General features: G+C 47.5%; 1 protein-coding gene across 3 annotated transcripts in view; it reads right to left on the bottom strand.

Annotated features, from left to right (window-relative positions):
* The window catches only part of STOX1 (storkhead box 1), a 56,327-nt gene extending 44,235 nt beyond the window's left edge, over positions 1–12,092 (bottom strand). For all 3 annotated transcript variants that reach the window (XM_045569304.1, XM_045569306.1, XM_045569307.1), the window contains exon 1: positions 11,697–12,092. In XM_045569304.1, coding sequence (XP_045425260.1) covers positions 11,697–12,006 — 310 coding nt within the window. In that variant the 5' untranslated portion in view covers positions 12,007–12,092. The remainder of the gene's footprint in view (positions 1–11,696) is intronic.
* Between the last annotated feature and the right edge of the window lie 159 nt (positions 12,093–12,251).

Genomic DNA, 12,251 nt, shown 5'->3' with positions numbered 1-12,251 from the left:
CATGGACATGGGATGAAATCACTTCAACACAATAATGGCCATATATGAAAAGCCCACAGCTAACATGATACTCAATGGTGAAAACCTTTCTGCTAAAATCAAGAACAAGGCAAGGATGCCCACCCCTGTCACTTCTATTTAATATAGTACTGGAAGTCCCATCCAGAGGAATTAGGCAAGAAAAAGAAATAAAAGGCATTCAAATCAGAAGGGAAGAAGTAATATCATCTCTGTTTGCAGATGACATGACCTTATATATAGGAAACTCTAAAGACTACACACACACACACACACACACACACACACACATACATACACACACAAAACTGTTAGAACTAATAAACAAATTCAGTAAAGCTGCAGGATACACAATCAACATACAAAAACTCAGTTGTTTTTCTATATATTTAGCAATGAGTTATCCAAAATCCAAAAAGAAAATTAAGAAAACAATCCCATTGACAACAGCATCAAAAAGAATAAAATACTTGGGAACACACTTAACTAAGGAGGTGAAAGACCTGTATGCTGAAAACTACAGAACACTGATGCAAGAAATTAAAGACGACACAGATATGTGGAAGGACACTTTGGTGTTTGTACTGTATACTTTCCAAAGTGTTTTCACAGATGGTATCTCATTGGAGCCTGAGGTCAACGATGTGAAGGAGAGAGGGCAGGTGGAATGTTGTCCCACAGAAAAGGCAACCAAGGCCCCAAGAGGACTGGATGAGAAGTGGGTCACTCAGCTGGTTAGTGACGGAGGATTAGATCCTGGGTGTCCTGCACAGCCTTTGAGCTCTTTCTAGAGCCTTCCTAGGATGTCAGACCTGCCACTTAACAAGCACCAAAGGCATAAACACCGGTAAGTCCATGGGAGCTTATATAACCCCTTAAAGGCACCAGACACCACTGCAGGTGACAATGTCAATGGAAGATAATGTACACATCAGGCCAGGAAGTATCTACTATGGACATCATGTAAACAGGACTATAAATGTAATCACATGCATGCACCTTACTGCTTAACACTCTTCAGTGGCCTCAGGCTCAAAACCACACCCTTCAGTACAGCAGTCAAGGCCCATCCCAACCAGCCCCTCTCCAGGCTTTTGTGTCTCTGCCCACCTCCTACTCCATGCTCTGTGACGCTCAGCTGCTTGCAGTTTCCCATGTGGGTCATACAACTGGGACACAGGCCCTCCCTCTCTACTTAAAATGTGCTTCCCTCTAAGCTAACATCTACTCATTCTTTGTACCTTAGTTTAGGCATCACTTCTTCCAGTAAGCCTTCCCCAAATATACATGTACACATGCATGGGACCCTTGGTCAGCTGTCCTTCTATTGCTCCCCATAACTGTGTATCATTTATTCATCCATCTGCCCCCTAGGCTGTGAGCTCCTTCAGGTTAGAGCATGAGCCTATTGCCCCTCTGTATGAACTGACCATTCCAGAACTGGGCACACAGAACGTGCTCAATACATACCGGACCAATGAGCCTGTGAGCAAGCGAAGCCCAGCATGCTGTGGCTGCTTCAACAACCGTGTTGCCCTGGATGCTTCCCCAAAGGGGAATGGTATTAGAGAATTGAGATGTCTGGGCAGGACTAAGGGGAAGGTACAACCTCCCTGTTTATAGAAAATATCTTAAGAAATCTCAGTGTGAGCTTTTGTCTGTTCTTCCCTGGGCCTCTCGAGACAGGTGACTGGCAGGCTGACCCAGCCAAGGCCAGTGCCAAGCCAGGAGTTGGGAAGCCTCAGCCAGTCAACAGAGCCAAAGCAAGCAGGAAGCTGTTCACGGAGGCCTAGAGAAGTGAGATGACAGGCCAGAGGGCTCCCAGCAGCGTAGCAGCAGGGTTGGTTCCAAACCAGGCATCCGGATCCCAGTGCAGGTTCCCTGTACAGCACCAGGTACCCTCGGGGATCTGAGCTGAGGCACAGGACAACCATGGGCCGTGGGCCTGACCAGCACTAAGGAATCTGGCATATGACAGGAAGGACAGGGCAAAAAGGACAGACAAAGGGCTTAAATATAAATATATGCCAGGCTAGCAATGATTAGCACAGGCCCCACTGGAGACAGGCTGTCTAGAGATCAAGAATCCAGAGACTGGTTCTCTTTGTCCTGCATGCTTCAAATTGCCATGTGTTTTATTGTTTTCCTGACATTGACTCTGGACCAGGCACACACTGAATGCTCTCAGGTACCTTATCTTCAGTACAACCCGCAAAGGAGCTATTTATGTCCTTATTGTACCCATGAAGACAAAGGGGCAAAAGGGGTTTACTAGCTCAAGGTTACACAGCTAATAAGTGGCAGGGCAGGAATGTGAACCAAGTTTTCTTCACTAACCAGAGCGGTTCTAGGTGATTTGGAAACTTTAAATTACAGTTTTCAGTGGCGACTCAAGTCTGTTTTGCTGCCTGTAATTGAAAGTAATTTTGCACTGGTGTTCTTCAGCAGTAATGCCCAGATTCACAAGGATATTAAAAAGGCTCAGTGCATGTTACAATGAAAGAAGGAAGATGACCAATCTGTTAAAAAAACAAAAAAAGGCAAGGAGTGGTGACTCGCACCTATAATCCCAAGCACTTTGGGAGGCCAAGGTGGGAGGATCACTTGAGGCCAGGAGTTTGAAGTTGCAGTGAGCTATGAGCATGCCACTGCAATCCAGGCTGGGTGACAAAGCAAGATCCTTGTCTCAAACAAAACAAAACAAACAAACAAACAACCATGGAGCTGTGGATACTTGTTAACTATCCAGATGCTACATAAACATGACCCAGCTTGATAACAACAATATGCCAACAAGACATCCCATTGTGAGCCCTTTGGGCTCTTTCAGACTGAACCCTTCGGTGGCCCCTGAGCAGAATAAGGTAAAAGACAACATCTGGCAGAACAAAACTAGGAAAACATGGCTGGGAAGATCCTATGGGGGAAGGAGGGAGGTGAGAGCAAGGCGTGGTCAGAGCAGCTGTTTCTGCCATTTCCCTGGGGCCTCTGAGTGGCCCAGAGACCTGGTGGGAATCTGCCACCCTCACGAGGAGCATGAGTTCCAGGCACTGGCTGATGAGACTAGCAGAGCCTTCCTGGGAACCTGGGAGGACTGGTGGGGAACAGAAAGGACAGCAAGAAACCCAAGCAGCACCAGCCACATCACGGTCTTGATTCCATTTCCTGTCTGCAAAATGGGCAGAATTATTCCAGCTTGCCACCTAACAGAAGAAAAGGGATAATTGAGCTAGACAAGACTGGAGAGATGCCGAGATCTGTCCAGAAGGAGGACAAGATAAAACAGAATTCTTGTTGGTGACCATTTAAGTGATCTTGTCATGGCCATTCATTTCTCTATGGCTAGAGATTTCTCACCAACAGAACGACATTTTAAAAGGGGAGAATACGTGAATTTTTTTTTTCTTAAGGTTGTGAGGAGGGGCGTTTGGTTGCCTTTTGTTATTGCTGTTGTTGTGACAGAGTTTCACTCTGTTGCCCTGGGTAGAGTACAGTAGTATCATTGTAGCTCAATGCAACCTCCAACTCTGGGCTCTAAAGTGATCCTTCAGCCTCAGCCTCACAGGTATCTGGGACTATAGGCATGCATTGCAATGCCCAGCTGGGTTCTTTTATTCTTTTTTTGGTAGAGACAGGGTCTTACTGCTGCTCAGGCTAGTCCCGAATTCCTGAGCTCAAGCAATCCCCTGCCTCAGCCTCCCAGAGTACTAGGATTACAGATGTGAGCCACCTCGCCCAGCTGAGAAGATATGAATTAAAAACATTCATGGAGTCCATTTGCTCAAGGATTCTTGGGCTTGACTCTGGGCCATGGTCCTCAAATTTGGCTCAGAATAAACCTCTTTAAATTAAAACAAAACAAAACAAAAATTCGTTCGTGGGATTTTTGTTACAATAGTGGTGGACTAGATCCTATTAGACCAACACCTTACAAATAACCATTATAAACTTTCAGCAAAATATAAAAAAACCATTACCCAAAAACCCAGACATTAGCACTGTACAATTCATCCATGTAACCAAAAACCACTTGTACCCCTAAATCTACTGAAATATAAATTTAAAAAATTTGGCCAAGCGTGGTAATTCACACTTGTAATCCTAGCACTCCGGGGGGCCAAGGAGAGAGGATTGCTTGACCTCAGGAGTTAGAGACCAGCCTGAGCAAGAGCGAGACCCTGTCTCTACCAAAAATATAAAAATTAGCCCGGCGTTGTATGCACCTGTAGTCCCAGCTACTCGGGAGGCTGAGGCAGGAGTATGGCTTGAGCCCAGGAGTTTGAGGTTGCTGTGAGCTAGGCTGACACCAAGACACTCTACTCAGGGCAACGGAGTGAGATTCTGCCTCAAAAAAAAAAAAAAAAAAAAAAAAAAGCATGGTAATTAAGACAGTATGGTATCACCTCTGTGTGATGTGATGAGGGGAAAAAAAAAGACAGTGGTACTGGTGAAGGATAGATTCATACATCAGTGGAACAGAGAGTCCAGAAATAGACCCTTACATAGACAGTCAGCTGATTTTCATCAAAGTTACAAGGCAAGTCTTTTCAACAAGTTGTTCTTTTTTTTTTTTTTTTTTTTTTTTTTGAGACAGAGTCTCACTTTGTTGCCCGGGCTAGAGTGAGTGCCGTGGCATCAGCCTAGCTCACAGCAACCTCAGACTCCTGGGCTTAAGCGATCCTACTGCCTCAGCCTCCCGAGTAGCTGGGACTACAGGCATGAGCCACCATGCCCGGCTAATTTTTTTGTATATATATTTTTAGTTGGCCAGATAATTTATTTCTATTTTTGGTAGAGACGGGGTCTCACTCTTGCTCAGGCTGGTCTCGAACTCCTGACCTCGAGCGATCCACCCGCCTCGGCCTCCCAGAGCTAGGATTACAGGCGTGAGCCACCGCGCCCGGCCAACAAGTTGTTCTTGAATATCTAGACACTCATCTGCAAAAAAATGAACCTCAACCTATATCTTATGTCATTTACAAAAATTAACTCAAAATTGATCCTAAACCTAAGTGTAAAACTATAAAATTTCTCAAAGAAAACACAGGAGAAAATCTTTGGGTTAGGCAAAATTTCTTTCTGCAGGATACAAAAAGTATAGGCCACAAAGGAAAAAAAATAGATGTTAGACTTAATAAAAATTTAAGACTTGTCTCCAAAAATACCACGGAAAAACTGAATAGGGTAGCCATAGGGTGGGTGGTATTTGCAGAGCATACATCTAATAAAGGATTGGTATTCAGAATATATAAAGAACTCCTACAATTCAGTAACAAAAAGACAAATAATCCAATTTTTAAAAAATAGCAAAAGATTTGACAGACACTTCACAAAGGAAGTTCATAAGCCCATGAAAAATTGTTCAACATCATTAGTCATCAGGGAAGTGCAAATTAAAATTACAAGATACCACTACATACCACCAGAAGAGATAAAATTAAAAAGACTGATATCAAATGTTGGCAAAGATGCAGAAAAACCAGAACTGTCTCACTTTGTTGGTAAGAGTATAAAATGGTACAACCATTCTGGAAAAAGTTTCCATAAAATTAAGTATAATCTACTGTATGAGTCAGCAATTCCTCCTAAGTATGGACCCAAGAGAAATAAAAGCATTACAAAATTGCATATGAATATTCATAGATACATTATTCCAGTTTATAGTCATGAACTAAAAACATCCAGGTGTTCACTTAAGGGAAAATGGATAAACTGTGATACATTAATAATGGAATACTACTCAGCAATAAAAAGGAACAAACTACAGGGATGAGTTTCAGGAACATTAAGCTGAGAGAAAGAATCCTCACACAAATGAGTACATAACATAATACGTGGTGTTATGATATATATATTGGTTTTTATCAACAGTTCCTCTGGAGCTTTGTAAAACTCACAGTCCTTGTTACAATGTTGGGGCACTTTAGGCCTCAGAAGCAGGCCTGAGGAGACAGAATCTCTCTGACCTCCTGTCCTCCTTTCACCTGCCCAAGGCAGGACTCTAATGTGATTGTGGATCAAAAGATCCTCATTCCAGACGGGGTCCTGCCCCACACACTGGAGGAAGGAATGCTGCACAGAGAGGCCAGGAAGAATCTGAACAGACAGGCCTCACTGGGTTTTAGATCATGCACTTTTTGCCCAATCACATTTCTACATGGTTGTCAATCATGCCTATGTCATAAAACCTCCATAAAAACCCAAGAGGACTGGGTTTGGAGAGCTTCCAGATAGCTGAACACCAGGAGGTTCCTGGAGGGTGGTGAGCCCAGGGAGGGCATGGAAGCTCCATGACCCTTCCCCCATACCTTGAGCTACCCATTTCTTCATCATTATCTTTTGTACTATCTGTTATAATAAATCTGCAAACATGTTTCTCTGAGTTTTGTGAGCCAGTCCAGCAAATTAGTTGAACCCAAAGGGAGAAGGGGTTATGGGGACTCCAATTTGAATCCAGTTGGTCAGAAGCTCTGGACGCAGGGACTTGTGACTGGTGTCTGGGGGGCGGGGTGGGGCGTCTTGGAGATGGAGACCTCACCCTGTGGGATCTGACACTATCTCTGGGTAGACAGTATCATAACTGAATTAGAGGACATCCAGCTGGTGTCTGCTGCTTGGTGTGTGGGGAAGAACCCCAAATTTGGTCACAGAAGCCCTCTGCTGTGTTGATTGTTGTGGAGTTTAGAGGAAAGCACGGTTTAGGGAGTGTTTTTCTCAAAGTACCATATGATTCCATCTATGTGAAGTTCTTGAACATGCAAAACTAATTTATGGTTGTAAAAAAATCAGAATAGCGGTTATCTCTGAGGATGGGGGCAGAGCTGACAGAGAAAGGGCAAGAAGGAACTTTCTAGGGTAGTGGTAATGTTCCAAATCCAGTTAGAAATTTGGGTTACACACATATGCATTCGAAAAATTCATCAAATAATACACTTAATATTTGTGCATTTCTCTAAACATAAATTTCACCTAAAAAACTCCACTAGCTACTAAGCCCTACAAGATGCCCTGCTGCCATCCAAGGTGGAACTTCAGAAACAAAGCAGAGTAGGAATTGGACCACTCTCTTTCTTTACCATCTCTATACGCTCCCCCATGACATTCCCCAAGTCACAGAACAAGTAAGAACAGCAGTTCAGAGATTTGCCCAACTCTTGCAGCACCAGGCACCAGGTACCCTGGAACTGAACCTCCTCTTCCAAACCAGATCCCAGGACAGATTCTGAAATCACTCGACATCTAGCATTGATGACTGGTCTCTACACTCCTACGGCACTTGCAATTTTGCCTTGATATCTCTCTGTGACTGGAAGCCTGTGTTCTGAGATGCTTCCAGGAGCAGGAACAAGGGCAGAAGGAGAGGAAGGAAAATCCATCACCTCCCTTCGGCCAACCTGACCTACCCAATCTTCAGTATCCCCCAAAGCACACATCAGGGAACTCTTGCCCAACTACAGGCAAACCTGCAGGGCCCACACATGTCACTGTGGGATGGAGAAGACTGTAGGAACCAGCCAGCTTTGGGAACACAGCCTCCCACTCAGTTATCCTCTCTTGAACTGAATGTGGAGGTAATAGGTTGACTCCACTTTCCTTGAGCATAAGCAAATCTGAATGAAAGAAGTATTAAGACACAGAGGCACCTAGAATAAGTACATAGCACATGAATAAATTCATGAAGCAAGTATTAAAAAAAGAAGCAGTGTGACAAATAGGTTTTCACGTGTCCACGTGAGATGTGCCTCCCTCAAACCTTCTGTCCATTATCCTCTGACTTGAAAGAAAGAGAAAAACAGTCACAGGCATTTGGGGCATTTTTATTCAGTAAGAAAAGACGCAAGGCCCTGCTTGGGGTGAGAGGGTGGAGACACCTCAGCTATAAATTTCAGGAGAAGGAAACAAACTTGTTTAGCCAAGTGGCCTCCCTCCCTCTTCAGAGGCTTCCTGCCATTAACCTTTTGCATCCCAGTAGGTGTGGTCTCAGAGTAGCGACATTCTTCCAAACAAACACAGGAGTCCCCCCTCACTAAACACCCCTACCGAGCCCACCCCAAGTGGCTCAGCTGGGTAAGCAGCTGTCTCCCAGGAGCTTCCAGAACTCACCCTTTCATTTGTTAATGTCATTGACCAAGGAAAAACAAAAAGCAAAACACTTGAGGACTGGAGCTCCAAAGAGTTAGCTCCTTATTAATCAAGCTAAAGCTCCAATGTCCCTCTTTCTAAGGAAATACTCTCTACCTGGGAACTATTTTTCTCACTTGAGGAAAGGTGAGGTAGGAAAAGTGAAGAGGGAAAGAAAAGGCACAAAACTCAGAGAAAACATAAACCCCTGCAGGCTTTAAAGCTGAGGTCTGCACCTGGGGCTCAAGTTACTCCTGTCTGCTCATGTGTTAGGAGGCCCCATGAGCCCCAGGCCCAGAAGCCCAGAAGGACCCACAGGAGCACAGCTGAGCTCATAAAGCTGGTGGCCATCCCTCCTCGCCTCCCTGCATTTCTGTCTGAGCTGGCCAGCACACTCCCTGTGCCCAAATGTTTTTCCGCAGGAGCAAATGAGCCTTTTAAAAAAATCTACAGCAGGCCGGGCGCGGTGGCTCATGCCTGTAATCCTAGCCCTCTGGGAGGCCAAGGAGGGAGGATCGCTCAAGGTCAGGAGTTCGAGACCAGCCTGAGAGAGACCCTGTCTCTACTAAAAATAGAAAGAAATTATCTGGACAACTAAAAAATATATATATAGTAAAAATTAGCCGGGCATGGTGGCGCATGCCTGTAGTCCCAGCTACTCGGGAGGCTGAGGCAGAAGGATCACTTGAGGAGTCCAGGAGTTTGAGGTTGCTGTGAGCTAGGATGATGCCATGGCACTCTAGCCCGGGCAACAGAGCGAGACTCTGTCTCAAAAAAAAAAAAAAAATCTACAGCAAAGAGACCAAATTGATCCTTTGTCCTTTTCTAGCATCTTGCTCTTTCCTGCGAAGTAACAGGGAGAATGGAAAGCCCATTTTTGTTTCTAGGAGCCAATACTGCCAGGGTAGGGAGAGCAAGCAGACAGAAACTTCCAATTCCATAGAAATACCATTTGATCCAGCAATCCCACTACTAGGCATCTATCCAAAGGGAAAAAAGACATTCTACAATAAAAACATCTGCACTCGAATGTTTATGGCAGCACAATTTATGATTGCAAGGATGTGGTGGCAACCCAAGTGCCCATCAATACATGAGTGGCTTAATGAAATGTGGTATATGTTTACCATGGAATACTACTCAACTACAAAAGCAATGATGATCTAGCACCTCTTATATTATCCTGGATAGAGATTGAGTCCATCCTTCAAAGTAAGGTATCACAAGGAGGGAAAAACAAGCACCACATGTACTCGTCATCAAACTGGTACTAACTGACCAACACTAAGGTGTTCACATGGTAATAATACTCATTGGGTGCCGGTTGGGGGTGGGGTAGGGGGGTAAACCCACAACTAATGGAAGTCGAACGCACTGTAGGGGTAGAGACACTCTTGTAGCCCTGGCTTGGCCGGTGCAAATGCATTACATGTAACCAAAATGTTTGTACCTCCATAATATCCTGAATAAAAAACAAACAAACAAAAAACTTCCAATTCCTTTGGGGAAAGCAGCTTCTCCTGCCTTCACCAACCTCCGGGACTCCAAGGTGGCCCAAGAGCTGCCATGATGCCTATTCTCTTCTGATCTGACCCAGGGACCCCAAGTTAGACCTCTAGTTAGCAATTGGCAACCCTATTCAACCCTAGTCAAAACAAAAGCCGCCCTTCTGCTCCCCACCTGCATGTATCACTTGGCATCAATTAAGATCTTTCCCCATTTTGCACCTCAAAATTCAGAATGGGTGGTTTTGTCCAAATTCCAGCTAAATGTTCAAATTCTTGTCAGGACTCAGTTATTAAAAACCTCAAAATCATTCCTGCAAAGAGACCCAAGTCAAGAGTGATGCCACAGGGGAAAGACTATTGGGTTGCACACCCCATAGAATACAATGTCCCTTGCATCCTGAGTCATGTTTGAGGTACCATTACCCAGTGGGTGGAGAAAAAGGGGGCACCAGGTGACATGTGCTGCATCTTTCAGATTGCAGCAGACAGCATCATCCCGGACACCAGCATTCACCACTGCTCACTGGACCCCGGGGTAGGGGAGTAGTGGCTGCCTGACTTAGCCCAGTCCTCTCTAATTTCACCCCCAGGTCTCGACCCCCACTGCATCCCACTCCCCGGCTGCAATATACTCTGTGCTCACCCTTTGGAAGCCGGTGGGGGAACCAGAGAATGTAACCACTAATTCAAACCAGAAAAACTGAGGACACAGAACTGAAAAGAGTTTTTCATGCAGCCTGTCTGAAAGACCCCTTCCCCCGTGAGGATTTTGGCTTGGCTACTTGGCTCACTGCTCTCAGAGCCAGAAACCTAGTTTCTTCACTCACTCCCGAAAGTAAAAGGAGATGAAACACGTGTATGTGGTTTTGTAACAAGCTCTCTTTTGCTCTTAAGGAAAGAAAAATCGGGGTGGAGGTGGGGAGGAGACAGACAGCATGGAGGTGAGAAGTCAAGGTTCAACCAAAGGCACTGGCCTGGGCTGCCTGGGATGTGGAGACACCATCTCCGAACAGATGAGACAAAGTATCAAGTGTCTCTTGCTGCCCTGTTCCCTTATCCCTAAGGACTAAAACAAATGTTTTTTATATGCTGTTCCTTCTCAGATGGAAGAGGAGGAGGATTTACGGACTAAGACAGAGGAGGTCCTTGGTAGGAGTCAAAGTGAGGGCTGGAACAACTGGTGACTTGTCAACAACACACCATCGAATGACCCTCGCAACCCCACATAAATGCAGACCCACAGAACTGGGCTGCCACAGGCAGCTGACATGCCTGCCTCGCTTTAGTGGCCAGTCAGAGACCACTGGTGCAGTGGTTTAGTTTCTCAAATGAGAAACTATTTTATGCAGGCAAAAGGCTGTCTGTTTTCTAACAAACCGGTTAGTCTGAAAAGACTGGGGAGGTGGAATTCTCTCTATTCAGTTACTGCGATGGGACATGTCCAGGGCACCACTTATTTCTTTTTCCCAGGCAGTGAAGGACCCCTTCTGCTAGGCCCTGATCCAAGACCAGCACACCACCCAGTACCGAAGGACATGAAAACCTCAGACTGTCATCTGCTCCAAGTCTGTAATTTAAAAAAAGGAAAGAGAGGAAGGAAAAAGAGAAAAGAAAAAGCCGCGCCGGCCAGATTTGACAAATTCTGGCCATGCCCCTGGAGTACCCTTCCTAAGCGCCCCATGGAGCGCAGCGTCTCTCTCCAGAGCATCACTTTTCTAAGTAGAAAGTTCCTTCTGCCAGGAACCTGAGCACTCCACGGGCTTTAGGAGTTGAGTAACAGAGGCTTCCTGGAGCTGGCCCTGGCAGCTGCCCCGCACACCCTGGGGACTGGAGCTTGTGGTGTCCCAGCGGGAGGGAATGTCGCCGGGGCATCTCGGCAAGCCAGCCCTCCACCAGCGACCCCGCCTGGCCCTCGGCCCCAGCTCCCACTCCCGCAGGCTGGCGCCTCAACTCTGCGGCCGGGAGCCGGGACCGCACTCGTCCCCGCAGCCCGGAGTTCGGACCCCGCAGCTCGCGCGGGCGCCCCTCCCGTTGGGGCCCCTCACTCACCCACCGCCCTGATGCGGAAGCCGCGCGGCGGGCGCAGCGCCCGGCGCCGCCAGGCGTCCCGCAGCACCTGCAGACAGGCGGGGGGCGCTTGCACCAGCAGCACCCCGCGCCGCAGCCAGCCCTGGAAGGCCAGCCGCGAGGCGGCGCGCGCCAGCCGCGCGTTCCAGAAGCAGCGCGCGTTGGCACGGCGGAAGGCGCGGAACACCGCGCGCCCGCCCGGCCCCTCCGCGCCCCCAGCTGCCTTCTGCGCCTCCAGCCGGCGCAGCACCAGCGCCAGCGAGCCCGGAGCCAGCTGCACGGGCCGGGCCATGCTGCCGCGGGCGGCCGGGAGCCCACAGCCTAGCGCGCGGGCGAGCGCGGCAGCCGCACGCCGGGCGGGAGGGAGCGGCCGACTGCGCGCGGCGCCGGCTGCCGGGGAAACGGGGCTCAGGGGGCGGGGCCGGCTGAGCTCGGCGGGGCCGGGGGTGGGGCGGCCGCCGCTCCGGCAGGCGGAGCGCCCTGCGGGGTTTCCAAGTGCTGAGCTCCCCGGCTCAGTCTCCACACCGTAGCCCTGGG

Source organism: Lemur catta, chromosome 14, assembly GCF_020740605.2.
Source record: "Lemur catta isolate mLemCat1 chromosome 14, mLemCat1.pri, whole genome shotgun sequence".
In the NCBI taxonomy this organism is placed as follows: domain Eukaryota; kingdom Metazoa; phylum Chordata; class Mammalia; order Primates; family Lemuridae; genus Lemur; species Lemur catta.
Note: the sequence above shows the minus strand (reverse complement) of the source record. Positions and strands in the feature narration are given on the sequence as shown.